The 15,082-nt window shown below is 38.6% G+C and overlaps 2 protein-coding genes across 2 annotated transcripts in view; both read right to left on the bottom strand.

The window, feature by feature from the left end:
* The window catches only part of MGAM (maltase-glucoamylase), a 232,736-nt gene that overhangs the window by 123,202 nt on the left and 94,452 nt on the right, over positions 1 to 15,082 (bottom strand). The window lies entirely within an intron of this gene.
* LOC121105796 (olfactory receptor 9A4) lies at positions 12,328 to 13,806 on the bottom strand. The gene has a single exon (XM_040643912.1). It carries the CDS (start codon positions 13,283 to 13,285, stop codon positions 12,341 to 12,343), a length of 945 nt encoding a protein of 314 aa, XP_040499846.1. The 5' UTR covers positions 13,286 to 13,806; the 3' UTR covers positions 12,328 to 12,340.

The raw sequence follows: 15,082 nt of genomic DNA on the forward strand, positions 1-15,082 counted from the left end.
AGCAGGCTCCACACCCAGGGGGAAGCCCCACACAGAGCTCGATCTCACAACTCTAAGATCATGACCTAAGCCAAAACCAAGAGTCAGATGTTTAACCTACTGAGCCACCCAGGTGTCCCTAAAAGCTAGAATCTTTGTAACAGTTTACATCTACTCTGTGGTCTTCTCCTATTTCACCCTTCTCTCTCCCCACAACATAGGCAACCACCATTCTGATTTCTGTGTTCATCATTCAATTTTTTAAAAATTCATTTTCATCTCATTTTTAGGTACCCTTTTTAGCTTTATAAAAAGATATTATGATGTAAGGAATCTTTTAGAACTTGTTTTTTCATTTCATATTAAATGACTCATTCATATTGTTGAGGCTCGTTAATGTTGATTAGTATAGAATATTTCATTGCGTGACTAGATAAACCATGACTGTTCTAGTTGGTGTGAGTTGGATTGCTGACAGGTTTTTGCTAACATGAACAATGCTACCACGAACATTCTTCTGGTGTTCATACACAAGAGTTTCTCTTGAATATATCCTAAAGAGAGAAATGTGTTTTATAGGGTATATAAATTTTGAATTTTCTAAGATAATGTAGGATAGTTTCCAAAGAGATTACATCAATTTTCAGTCCCATCATAAATATATAACAGGAATATATGAGAGATTATTATTTATTGACACATGGTCTTAATCTGTTTTTCCTAATTATTAATGTATTATTTAGAGTAGTGTTAGATGCTATAGAAAACTACAAATGTTTAGTGGCTGATCACGATAAAAGTTTATTTCTCATTAATGTACAGTCGTGTATTATGCCTACTGGTAGCACAGACTCTGTTCCACAGGATCATTCAGGGACCTACGTTGATGGAATGTTTTCTATCTTCAACATATAGCCTTAAGGATATAGGTGAAAGAGAGAGAGAGAGAATTATGCATGAAGAAGTCTTTGGGACCAGATGTGGAAGTTGTGTACATCACTTCTACTCACATACCATTGGCTAGAGCCCACTCGTATGGCCACTCCTATCTACAGGGAAGAGTGGAAATTTTATTTTATCTATGTGTACAAAAAGAAGAAATGATCGGTGATCACCTAGCACTCTCTGCCCCAACTACTGTGGTTGACTGTTTCTTTATAGGTTTATTGGCTACATATATTTTCTCTTCTATAAAATGTGCATCTGTAATATTTGCTTATTTTTCTACTGAATTGTTTGTACTTTTAAAAATGATTTTTAGAAGTTCTTTATATTATACTTCATTTGTTATGTTATTTGAAAATCTCTTCTCCCAGAGTGTAACTTCCCATTTCACCACCTCTGAGCTTTTTTTTTTTTATGAATACAGGTTCCTAGGGGTTTTTTAATTTAAATTCAATGCTAATATATAGTACATACTAAATTTCAGATGTAGTGTTCAGTAATTTATCAATCATGTATAACACCCAGAGCTTATCACATCACATGCTCTCCTTAATGCCCATCACCCATATACCCCATCCCACCACCCACTTCCCCTTCAGCAACCCTCAGTTTGTTTCGTAGAGTTAAGAGTCTCCCAACAGTTTTTCTCCCTCTCTGATGACTTCCCATCCAATTTTCCCTACCTTACCCTATTATCCTCTACACTGTTTCTTATATTCCAGATATGAATGAAACCATATTATAATTGTCTTTCTCTGATTCACTTATTTGGCTCAACATAATACGCTCCAGTTCCAACCAAGTCGATGTAAATAGTAAGCATTCATCCTTTCTGATGGCTGAGTAATATTCCATTGTGTATATATACCACATCTTCTTTATCCATTGATCTATCAATGGATGTCTGGGCTCTTTCCACAACTTGGCTATTGTGGACATTGCTGCTATGAAAATTGGGGTGTACGTGCCCCTTTGGATCGCTACATCTGTATCTTTGGCGTAAATACCTAGTAGTGCAATTTGCTGGGTCACAGGGAAGCTTTATTTTTAATTTCTTGAGGAACCTCCATACCATTTTCCAGATCAGCTGTACCAGCTTGCAACAGTGTAAGAAGTTTCCCCTTTCTCCGCATCCTCGCCAACATTTGCTGTTTCCTATTTTGTTAATTTTAACCATTCTAACTGGTGTAAGGTGGTATCTCATTGTGGTTTTGATTTGTATCTCCCTGATGACAAGTGATGTGGAGCATTTTTTCATGTGCCTGTTGGCCATTTGTATGTCTTCTTTGGAGAAGTGTCTGTTCATGTCTTCTGCCCATTTCTTGACTGGATTATTTGTTTTTTCAGTGTTGAGTTTGATAAGTTCTTCATAGATTTTGGATAACAGCCCTTTATCTCTTATGTCATTTGCAAATATCTTCTCCCGCTCTGTAGGTTTTAGTTTTGTTGACTCTTTCCTTTGCCAGGCAGAAGCTTTTTATCTCAATGAAGTCCCAATAGTTCATTTTTGCTTTGTTTTCCTTGCCTTGCGAGACGTGTCTTGCAAGAAGCTGCTGTGGCCAAGGTCGAAGAGTTTGCTGCCTGTGTTCTCCTCTAGGATTTTGATGGATCACTGTTCCACATTTAGGTCTTTCATCCATTTTGTGTTTATCTTTATGTATGGTGTAAGAAAATGGTCCAGGTTCACTCTTCTGCATGTGGCTGTCCAATTTTCCCAGCAACATTTATTGAAGAGACTGTCCTTTTTCCATTGGATATTCCTTTTTTTTTAATAATAATTTTTTATTATGTTAGTCACCATACAGTAAATCCTTAGTTTTTGATGTAGTGTTCCATGATTCATTATTTCCATATAACACCCAGTGTACCATGCAATATGTGCCCTCCTTAATACCCATCACCAGCCTATCCCAGTCCCCCACCTCCCTCCCCTCTGAAGCCCTCAGTTTGTTTCCCAGAGTCCACTGGATATTCTTTCCTGCTTTGTCAAAGATTAGTTGACCATAGAGTTGAGGGTCCATTTCTGGGTTCTCTATTCTAGTCTATTGACTATGTGTCTGTTTTTGTGCCAGTACCATGCTGTCTTGATGATCACAGCTTTGTAATATAGCTTGAAGTAAGGCATTGTGATGCTCCCAGCTTTAGTCTTCTTTTTCAACATTCCTCTGGCTACTTGGGGTCTTTCTGGTTCCATAGAAATTTTAGGATTGTTTGTTCCAGCTCTGTGAAAAATGTCAATGGTATTTTAATAGGGATTGCACTGAATGTGTAGATTGCTCTGGGTACTATAGACATTTTAACAATGTTTATTCTTCCAATCCATGAGCATGGAATGTTTTTCCATTTCTTTGTGTCTTCCTCAATTTCTTCCATAAGCGTTCTGTAGTTTTTAGAGTACAGATCCTTTACCTCTTTGGTTAGGTTTACTCCTAGGTATCTTATGGTTTTTGGTGTAATTGTAAATGGGATCGATTCCTTAATTTCTCCTTCTTCTGTCTCATTGTTAGTGTATAGAAATGCAACTTATTTCTGTGTATTGATTTTGTATCCTGCCACGTTGCTGAATTCCTGTATGAGTTCTAGCAATTTTGGGGTGGAGTTGATCTTCTTATGATGTCAAATCTTTCTATCCTTGAACTTGACATGTATCTTAATTTACTTAGATCTTCTTTAATGTCTATTACAAAATTTAGGAAGTATATCTATATTTGTTTTCATATGCACAATGTTTAACTACTTATAATCAATAAAATTGATACTTAAGGAAAATGTGACATGATTTATCTTGTGGTTTTGAGTAAACCAAGCATTCCACCAGTTGTTTCTCCTAATGTGTAATTCACTTACTGTACAATAATTCACTCTGACCCTTATCCTTTCAGCTACTGTCTTGCCTAGAGCTCTGCTTCTTTGTTCCAAAGCCCTGAAGCTACAGACAGACGATGTTCAACGTCCTTCCTCTCACTCTTGTTTGCTGGTCTGTGATTAATACTGCATCAGTTACCTACTAACTAGTCTTGCATTACCATGATACTGTCAAAAGGATATAGAGTGTACTAGTTAAAAACATACATTTTTATTTAGACACCTGTTGGTAGAATCTTTGTTTGAGAAGCCTTGGAGAAATTACCTAATCTCTCAAAAACTTAGTGCCAAACACTGTTTTTAGGTACCGAGGATACAGCAGAAAATAAAAAAAAAAAGTATCTGCCCTTATGAAGCATACATTCTAGTGAGGTGATACCAATAATTAATTAATTAATTGGTATATATTAGGCGGTAATAAGTACTATGAAGAAAAAGGAAGAATGATAGGTAGACAAGGACTGTCAGAGTGAAGGTGGAAGTTTGTTATTTTTCATTTAATGTTTAGAGGAAGCTTCCTTGGGGTGACTTTAAAGAAGTAATTTGTGGGAAGTGAGAGATTGCTTCGTGCAAATATCTTGGGTAATTCCAACCAGTGGAAAGAGCATGCAAGACCCTGGGACAAACTGCATTTAGTGTGTTCAAGAAATACCAGGAGGCTACTATGTTTGTAACAGAATGAATGAGAAAGAAAGTGGGAGGTGATGGCAACCAGAATTAGCTAACAGTAGAAGTATAGAAAATGATGGTGATCTAGATATAAAATCTTCAAAAAAATTAGTTAAAGTGGTCCGACGGTTTGCAGATAACTGCAACTAGCCAGAAAAAAAAAAAAAAAAGGCTGGTAGAGCAACAGCTTTAAAGCTAGACAAAACTTAAAGCAGGGGTGGGGGGGATGCATAATGGTTATGAGCAGGTAATAACAAACAAGAAAAACACCTAACCCACATTCAGACTCAGAGGAGTGGAAAAAAAGTCATTACATCAGAAGAGCTGTGGGTGTCCTTAGGGGACAAATCAAATAAAGCATGAGGATCAGTAAAACACTTAGAAATTGAGGGTATAAGAGATTTGGACAATGTTCCCTGAGTTCCAGAGTGATAGAGAAAGTGTTTCACAAAACTTCTCTTGTGAGGTCATCACATTGTCAATCAAAGTCATCAATAACCTCCAAAGAGCTAAATTCACTGGTCAATTCTTAGGTGTCACCTTACTTGACCTCTCAGGACCCTGTGACAGACTTTACCAACTCCTTAAAAGACATCGTCCACTGGGCTTTCAATACACCCTCTCCTGGTTTGCCTCTAGTTGTACGGCTGCTACTTCCCAGTCTCCTTTGTTGATACCTATCTATTCAGGTCTCTAACCATGAAAACTCAGGGCCTAGTCATTTGCATTATTTTTTTTCTTTTGTATCTATACTCCTCCCTTGGTCACTCAACTATTCTCATAGATTTAAATACCACCTACACTCACTTGACTCACATTTCTATACCCAGCTTAAACTGCCCTGAACTCCAGGGTTTTATGGTTAATTACCTCCCTGACATATTCTCCTAGATATTTAATAGTAGATATCTCAAACTTTGTTCATAACTGGGTTCCTGCTATTCTCCCCAAATTGGCTCATTCCATAGTGCTGCCTCAGTTAATAGAATTTTACCCTTCCAGTTAAATATTTCCAAAAAACATATAATCATTAATCCATCCTTTTTTTTCCATGTCATATCCAAACAAATCATATTGTCTCTAGATAGATATGGATTAAATAGATAGATGATAGTCAGAGAAAGAGAGAAAAAAAACATATACATTTGCCCTTGAACAATTCAGGGGTTGGGGCACTGACCCCTCACATGGTCAAAAATCCACATATAACTTTTGACTGTCCCGAAACTTAACTGCTAATAGCCTACTGGTGATCAGAAGCCTTACCAATAGCATGAATAGTTGATTAACACATATTTTTAAGTTATATGTATTATACACTGTATTCTCACAATAAAGTAAGTTAGAGAGAAGAAAATGTTATTCAGAAAATCATAATTTCACATTAAAATAAGTAAAATAGAAAAAAAGAAAATCATAAGGAAGAGAAAATACATTTACAGTACTATATGTATATTTATTGAAAAGAAATCCATGTATAAGTGGACCCATGCAGTTCAAACCTATGTCATCCAAGGGTCAGCTGTATGTAGAAACAGACCATGCCACTCCTTCACTGCTGTCATTCTGATCCACACGATGAACATCTCTAGACTACATTACTGTCATGGTCTTTGTGGTAAATTAGACTATTCAAAATAGTCACTATTCACCCATCAAAGCAAAAGTTTCCCCAGACTAAGTTAAACAGGCAAGAAAGACTTTATTCAAGAATATTGCAGTAGGAGAAGGGAGCCAGAGCTCAGTCGGAACCCAACCCCACTGAAACAAAGAATGGGAGAGTTCTTAAGTGCTGAGATGAGCTACTAGAAAAGTACTGAAGTACCTTAGTGGGGAGAGATTGATCAATAGGGTGAGCACACTGAGCTACTCCTGAGTCTGAAAAAGGTGCAGGAAAAGAATTTGCAATTACTAAGTGTTCTAAAGTAAATAATCTAAGAAAAGGGATGTCAAGGGTCTGGAATCAGGAAGAAGCCTGCCTAAAGTTCAGACAGCCAAGGGAAACATACAGCTGTCTTGGTCAATCCCTTCCTGCCCCCATTTCCTCAAGTGCCATACTTCTCCATATATTGATTCTGGGATCTTCCATGTAACTGGCTTTGACCAATAGAATGAGGCCAAAACTTCAGTGTGCTAGATCTGAGCCCAGGCCTTAGGAGGCCTTTGGTGTTTCCATCTGTGTTTTCTTGTGTTCTGCCACTGTCACAGCAAGAAGGGCTCAGGCAACCCTGCTGGTACCAGGAAGAGAAGGAGAGATACCCCAGCTGAGACATCAGTGTGAGCCCAACCTAGGTCAGCCGACTGCCATCCAACCCTTAGACTCGTACACAAGCCCACCTTAGATTAGCAGAGCCTCCAGCTGAGCCTAGTCTGGATAAACGGAAACCCTAATGCATAAAAATGAAAGTTTATTGTTGTATGCCACTGGAGTTTTATGCTTGGCTCTTACATGGCAGTAGCTAACTGATATAAGCTCCTAAGTGGTCTCCCTCCTTCTCTCTTACTGTCCTTTAATCAACTGTCTACGTAGCAGTCAGAATAATCTCATTAAAACATTAGACAGATTCTGTCACTCTTTTTCAACATCCTGCAATAGTTTCCAACTCACTCCTGGAAAAGGCAAAGTCTTTAAAAAGCTTACAAGGCTCTATAGGATCTAAATCCTGATTACCTCTCTCATTTCATTTTCTCTTACACTCCCCTTTGCTCACTCCATTCCAGCATTTTTATCTATGCCTTCCCAGGGACCTCTCCATTTGTTGTTCATTATGCCTGGAATGTTCTGTAAAAGGTATCCAAACGGCTCACTAATTCAGTCTATCAAGCTTTCCCTGACAACCCTACTTAAAATTTCAGGACTCCCTCAATAGATGGTCCTGTACACTCCTAGTTCACTTTTCTTCACAGAACTTTTTCACCATCTAACATACTACTTTTAACAACTTTATTGAGACACAATTCACACACCACAAAATTCACCCATTTAAAGTGCACAATTCAATGATTTTTGGTATATTTACAGATATTTGCAACCATCACCTAAAAAGAAAGCCTGCACCCCTTAGCTATCACTGACCTACCTGCATTCCCCTAGCCCTAAGCAACCACTAGTCTATTGTCTGTCTCTATATATTTCTCTATTCTGGACTTTCATATGAATAGAATCATATAATATGTGGCCTTTTGTGACTGGCTTCTTTTACTTAGCATAATGTTTGTAAGGTTCATCCCTGTTGTAGCACATATCAGTTATTCCTTCACATGGCTGAATAATATTCCATTGTTTGTTTATTCATTCATCAGCTAATAGGCATGTAGGTTGTTGCTATCTTTTGGCTGTTATGAATAATGATACTATAAACATTCATGAACAAGATTTTGTGTGGATGCATGTTTTTGTTTCTCTTGGGTATATACCTAGGAGTGAAATTGTTGGATCATAAGATAACTGTATGTTTAATTATTTGAGGAACTGAAAATTTTTCCAAAGTGGCTATACCATGACACCTTCCCATCAGTGGCGTATACGGGATCCTCCCACGTCCTCAATAACACTGGTTATTTTCCAACCTTTTGTTGCCAGCTATCCTACTGTGTGTGAAGTGGTATCTCATGGTGGTTTTGATTTGTATTTCCCTGATCATTAATGATGTAAAGCATCTTTTCATGTGCTTATTCATCATTTGTATATCTTCCCTGGAGAAATGTCTATTCAGATTATTTACCCATTTTTAAATCGGATTGTTTGCCTTTTATTGTTGAGTTGTAAGTGTTCTTTATATATTCTGGATTCAAGTCTCCTAACAGATATGTGATTTGCAAACATTTTCTCCCATTCTGTAGGCTGCCTTTTCACTCTCTTGATAGTGTCCTTTGATGCACAAAAGATTTTAATTTTCATGAGGTCCAATTTCTCTAATTTTCCTATTGTTGCCTATGCTTTTGGTGTCATATCCATTAAGTTGGTACCAAATCAATGTCAGGAAAATTTTCCCTATGTTTTCTCCTCTAAGAGTTTTATAGTTTTAGCTGTTACATCTAGGTCTTTGATCTATTTTGAGTTAATTTTTGTACATGGTGTGAGGTAAGGGTTCAAATTCATTCTTTTGCATGTAGATGTCCAGTTTCCCCAGATGATTGAAAATAATGTTCTGTGCAATTTTTCCCTTCTTTAACCTACTTATAAGTATATATCTAGGTTACAGAAGAAACAGATTATAATAAAGAAAATTTAACCATATAATGTTACTTTTTTCAGATATATATAATTTTATAGTTTTGGATTGAAATTAGGCATTCCTACTGACAGCAGCCTTGACCTTCTCACTTACTTAAGTAAATGAAATCTGACCATGCTTTACCATACTCTTTCCCCACTATCTCAGGACCAGCCAAATTCCAGTTAGAGACTGCCACATTAGCCTAAACTATAATAAAACTGATAAGGAGCAGAGGAGCAACTGACCCATGGCAGACAAATAATGAGAACAAAAATACACATTTGTTGTTGTGGGATACAATAATTTTGAGATTACTTGTTACCATGATATAACTTAGACTATCCTGATTGATACAAGAATAAATAACAAGTAGCTCATATAAAGATATACATAGCATTTTATGATTTAGCAGTGTAGGCTATCTAGCATAGTGGTTAAGAGAATAAACAGGAGCCAGACCACCTAGGTTTAGATCCTGGGCCTTTGTATACTAATAACGTTGGGTGAGTCACTTACTGTCTCTATGCCAGAGTTCCTTGCGTAATAATAGTAATTACAGTAGGGAGTTTTATGATTTAAATGAGTTCTTCTTTGCTTAGTTATAAGAATTAAGTGCCAGACTTAAGCAGTATTTCTTAGCTTGGGTTCCTCAGGAGGCCAAGGACTTATGAGCTATTCACTGGGGAATACAGTCCATGAGAGCAGGCATGAGTGACAAAAGATATGAAAAAACAGAAGGCTGTAAAACCAATAAAAGGATGTTTTATCAAGCTTGCTACCATTAAGTACAACAAATTGCTTGATCTTTGGAATTACTCACCTTAGAAGATGTATAATCTGTGTCTCATCACTGTCTGTCAGAGGGGAAAAGGGGAAAAATTATCTACCACTTTCCACTTTCATTGGTCAAATTACATCCAATCAGGAGTAACTACCCAGAACTTCTGGGTTGTCCGTGTATGGACTTGGATGCCAAGTAGGTCACTCTGGTGAAATCAACAGGGAATCCCTAGGGCTAGATGTGAAAGGTGCTCCTGACATGCATAATTATGAAATATTGGTTGTTAATATCATTATTATTATTTGCATTATACATATAAACCAAGCATTTCTATAATCAATTTTTGGAGGTAGAGAGAAATACCCAGCACAGCAGAAAGCTATTGCCTGCAAAGTTGGGGATAAGGGAGTTTAGGCACTGGGCTTCTCCAGTGTTTACTCTGTGCTACACTGCCTTGGAGTATGGAGCTTTAGAGGGATAGGTCTCTCTGGCACTTACTACATAGTACACAGGTAAGCATGTGTGTCGGAACAAGATTCTTTAAAATGGGACAGCCTCTTCTCCTTCCTGAGAGTGATATTTCTTCCCTATCAGGCTTACTAACCAAGGCCTTAAGTTCAAGAAAGTGTATAATCACTTCTACACAGGCCTCCTTCTCCTGAAAGTCTTCTTGAGTTCCTAGCTTCTATGTTATGCTCCAGAAATATTTCCCAAAATATTTTAATTTAACAGAAGTCTCCACTTACTAAATATCTTTCAGTTAGAGAAATGCATTCATATAAATAAGCAGGTATTCCTGAATAAAAGAAAAAACAAATACATGAATAAATAAAAAGAAGAGAGGTTGAATTACTATATCCCTTAAAACACATAAACAAAATGCAATTATTTTCATAGGCAATTCCTATACATGATTACAAAAATAATAAGGAGAATATTAGAAGGCAAAGAGTGAAAAATCTTGTTCTTTCTCCATTCTATCTGCCCATTCCCACTACCACAATCCTACAGGTAACCACTGCTTAATTTCTTATGATGCTGTCCACAAGCAAATATAAATATAAACTATTTCTACTCCTTTCTTATACAAAAGTAAATACTAAGTTCAATGTACTTTGCTTTTCTCACTTAATACGGCTTGGGAATCATTTCTTATCATTACAGAAAGAGCTTTATTATTCTTTTTATAGCTGCATAATATTTCATTGTATGAATGAAACTATTTAACCAGTCACCTACTGATATCCCATTTGGTTATCTATATTTCATTATTACAAAAATGCCATACTGGATAAAACTGTGCTTGTGACATAAGAAATGGAATCGCTGATTGGGACCAAAGTCAGGCTGATTAGGGAAAGGGTGAGTGAAGTTGGTGGTGCTAGGAAAGTGGCACAGGGCTTCCTGGTGGGAAGCTGGATGACAGCACACTAAGCTTGGGTCTGTGAGGGGGAAAGGTAATAGGGAACCCAGAAGTGAATGGGGGAACTGGAGCCACAGGAAGAGAGCAACAAAGAGGAATCAGGAAACAAAGTAGGTAGGAAAGGATGAACAACTGAAAGGGACAGGAAGCAGGCGCCAGGTAACATGGACCTTGGAAGGATTGAAGAATGTGACAGGGACAAGAGGCTGCTTCCTCTTCTGCCCTCTCTTCACCCCCACTGAGCCCAGGGACCCAGCAGGGCCAGCTCTCCCTTGTCATATCAGCTCCTGGAACAGCAGCTCCATGTCCCACATCCTTTGTGGCAGCAGGCAATATGATGTAGGTGCTGTCAGGTGAGAGAATGCCAACTTATCTAGCTCTTCCTCCCGCACGCTGAGGAAGTCCACCAATTACAGATGTGTCTGAATTTTTAAAAAACCACTTCCAAAGTGTACCAAATTGCAGAATGTCTTCGTTCTCTAAATTCTGCCAGCCAGGAAAATATGCAGAGAAGTACTAAGGCAACAGAACTTTGGGACAGGAAATCAAGGTTAGAGGAAATCCCTACCCCCACAACAGCATCAACATCAGCTGGAGCTGGTTAGAAATGTAGACTATCAAGGCTTCGTCCAGACTACTAAATTAGAATGTACATTTTAACAAGATCCCCAAGTGATAGAAATGCATGTTAAAGTTTGAAAGGCACCACCTTAGGTCTGCATTTCCGTCACTGAAATTAGAAATGTCATATTCATTGACTTGAAAGAATAAAGTATTGCTGCATCTGCTAAAAAGAGACTGAAAGAGATTGAGAGAGAGAGCGAGAATATATTTGAGCCAGGGAAGTAATAGGAAGCTTATACAATCAGAGAACCTAAAGCACAGACATTTTAGATGATTTAGATGACCTAGAATCCAGTAGTCATTCCATTCTGCAGTGGGAGAATATTTTTCTACCTTTTTCTATTCAGAAACTTAAATATCACACATATTATTTTTCCATTTAATTTTGAAAGTTTTATTATAAAATGTACCATAACTTCAGAACGGTGTGTATATCTATAGCTGTATCCATATATATAACTTTATAATAAGGCGAATTTTTGAGAAACAACCATGTTAAAAACCATGGCCATAACTTAATTTTTTTTTAAAGATTTTATTTATTTAACAGATAGAGAGACAGCCGGCGAGAGAGGGAACACAAGCAGGGGGAGTGGGAGAGGAAGAAGCATGCTCCCAGCAGAGGAGCCTGATGTGGGGCTCGATCCCAGACCGCTGGGATCATGCCCTGAGCCGAAGGCAGATGCTTAACGACTGAGCCACCCAGACGCCCCAGATGGCCATACTTAAAAGGCTTTTGTTGCACACACATTATTTGATGATGATTATGATGCAGCTAAAAGATGAGTAAGTACTTTTCAGAGCATCCTAGAATTCACAATAATTAAGACAAGACTAGTTACTAAATAGGTGACAGCATCTTTTCGCTCCATCCCGAAGGGCTTCTATGACTTTATCATTTCGGAGGGTGAAGATGAAAGGGTTGAGGAAAGGAGTAACCACCGAAACCATCAAGGAAACCACCCTATTGTAATCTGAAGCCTGTGTTTGCTTGGGTTTCACATAGAGGAACAAGCAACTGCCATAGCCAATAATGACACAAGTAAAGTGGGACGCACAAGTAGAGAAGGCTTTCCTCCGCCCAGAGGCTGAGGGGATCTTGAGGATGGTGGAGATGATGTACGTATAGGAGATGATTGTAGGGATCAAAGAACCAAAGAGAACAAAAACAGCCATTAAGAATAGGATAAACTCTATGAAAACGGTATTACTGCAGGATAGTTTAAGCAATTGCCCTCGGTCACAGAAGAAATTGTTCACCACGTTTGATTTGCAGAAGGTAAGCTGAAATGTGGCATACACTGGCCAGATCTGAAAAAGGAACCCAAACATCCATGACACAACAACCACCCAGAGGCAGGTGCGGTTGTTCATAATGATGCTGTACCTCAAGGGGTTACAGACAGCCACATAACGGTCCACAGCCATCGCGCCCAGCAATGCAAACTCTGTGGTCCCCAGAGACAGGTACAGGAAGAGCTGGGTGACACACGCAGCCAGAGATATTGTCTGCATCCCAGGGAGCAGCAACCCCCAAAGCATCACAGGCACGATAATAGTTGTAACCAAGATCTCCAAGGCAGAGAGATGACCAAGGAAGAAATACATGGGGGACCGCAGACGTTTATCAACACACACAATCACAATGATGACTGTGTTTCCCATTAATGTCACTGAATAGAAGAAGAAGAAGGTAGCAAAGAGGAGACGGTGTAGTTCTTTGGAGCCAGGGAAGCCAAGGAGATAAAATTCAGTGGCACTAGAGTGATTTGCCAACATTTAGTTCTGAGTCTTGTTTCTTATGAAACCTAAAGAGCAAAGAAGAGAAAACAGGCTTCTGATATCAAAAAGATTAAGGACAACTCCAATTTGAGGAAATATATCCGACACCTAGACTCTACAACATAATGCTACTATTTTCTATACAAAGTTGGTGTCAAATGTTTTATCTAGGACATAAATAAATTTGAAGGTAAATGTAAATGCCCAAGAAGATGAGCGATAGCCACCAACACCACACCCTAGCATGAAAACACACCCACCCCATCTCTACTCTTGCCTCTCAATTCACCGGCCATCCTCCGTCCAACTCTGCTCTGACCTGCCACCCCCTCTACTTTCCTGACCACATTTATACCACGAACACTTCCATCTCTGAATGCCCTAAAGTGTTTTCTCTGCCTCCTTTATCCATTCCTGCAAAATCCTGCTAATTTCAACAGTTACAAGAATAGCAAATCCCAATCTCAGCCAATCTCATTATTTCTTTTTATCCTCTAAACATAGAGGATGCTACATTATATTTATGTCAAGCTCTGCCTCAATTATATTATAAACTTTGCAGTGTAGTTAGCAAGTGGGACCTATCTAGGACACTGTCATAGGATAAGAGTTATTTTGAGACAAAATAGTGAGTCTTTCCCTGACTTCTAGAGAGCTGGCTGTCTGGAGGGGATTATCCACTTCTTCCTCCTCATTCTCATGATGAAAGCCTTCCTCCATTTCTCATTTCAGTGAATGTATATCCTCTAAGAAGGAAGACCCCTTCCAGAGCCCAGAAAGTGATCTCTAAATCCGAAATTTTTGTATCTCTGGTCAGTAATAGTCAACAGGGTGGGGGTGGCGAAAGGGGTACAGAAAGAACTCCTACCTGTACTGCAGTCTCCACCCTGGGACCAGAAGACAAGAAAACACCTGTGATGGGGCACCTGTGTGGCACAGTCGTTAAGCATCTGCCTTCGGCTCAGGGCGTTATCCCGGCATTCTGGGATCGAGCCCCACATCAGGCTCCTCCGCTAGGAGCCTGCTTCTTCCTCTCCCACTCCCCCTGCTGTGTTCCCTCTCTCACTGACTCTCTCTCTCTGTCAAATAAACAAATAAATAATCTTTAAAAAACAAAAAAGAAAGAAGGAAAACACCTGTGATATAGAGGCAAAATCCTCCATATTCCCTGGGTCTCAAATCTTTACTTCCAGCATGCAGACAAGACCTCCAAATGGGCAGCCTATCCCTCTAACCGAACTGCCATGGGGTCAGTCCCACTGAGCAACTTGGAAAATTCCACAAAGAGCACATCTGCTTATCTATGACCTTTTATTTTCCCCAGAGCCAAAGTGTAATGAAAAATTTAGATGGGTATTAAGGAGGGCACGTATTGCACGGTGCACTGGGTGTTACACGCAAGTAATGAATCATGGAACTTTACATCAAAAACTAGGGGTGTACTGTATGGTGACTAACATAATATAATAAAAAAATTATTTAAAAAATTTAGAAGACACTGATAGAGATCATACTGAGTTCCTCAGAAGGACTGGGCTCTTTCCCTCACCACATGCAGGTCTTTGCTCAAAGATATCCTCTCTACAGACCCTTTCCCCCCTCATCCTCTCCAAAATAATACATGCACAATTTCACTCTCTAACCTCTTTAGGCTGTATTTTTCTTTCTATATGGCTCTCATCAATACCTCAAATTATAGTATATATTTACTTGTTTGTTATTTTTATCATCAAAATCCCAAATCAGAATGAAGTACCTTGAAGCAACCTCTTTACGTTTCTTTTTTTTTTTTTT

The sequence above is a fragment of the Ursus maritimus genome, unplaced genomic scaffold (genome assembly GCF_017311325.1).
Source record: "Ursus maritimus isolate PB19 unplaced genomic scaffold, ASM1731132v1 scaffold_3, whole genome shotgun sequence".
NCBI lineage: Eukaryota > Metazoa > Chordata > Mammalia > Carnivora > Ursidae > Ursus > Ursus maritimus.

What these genes read in the sequence shown, in the direction of transcription:
- LOC121105796 (XM_040643912.1), bottom strand. Translation starts at nt 13,285, where the DNA reads ATGTTGGCAAATCACTCTAGTGCCACTGAATTTTATCTCCTTGGCTTC.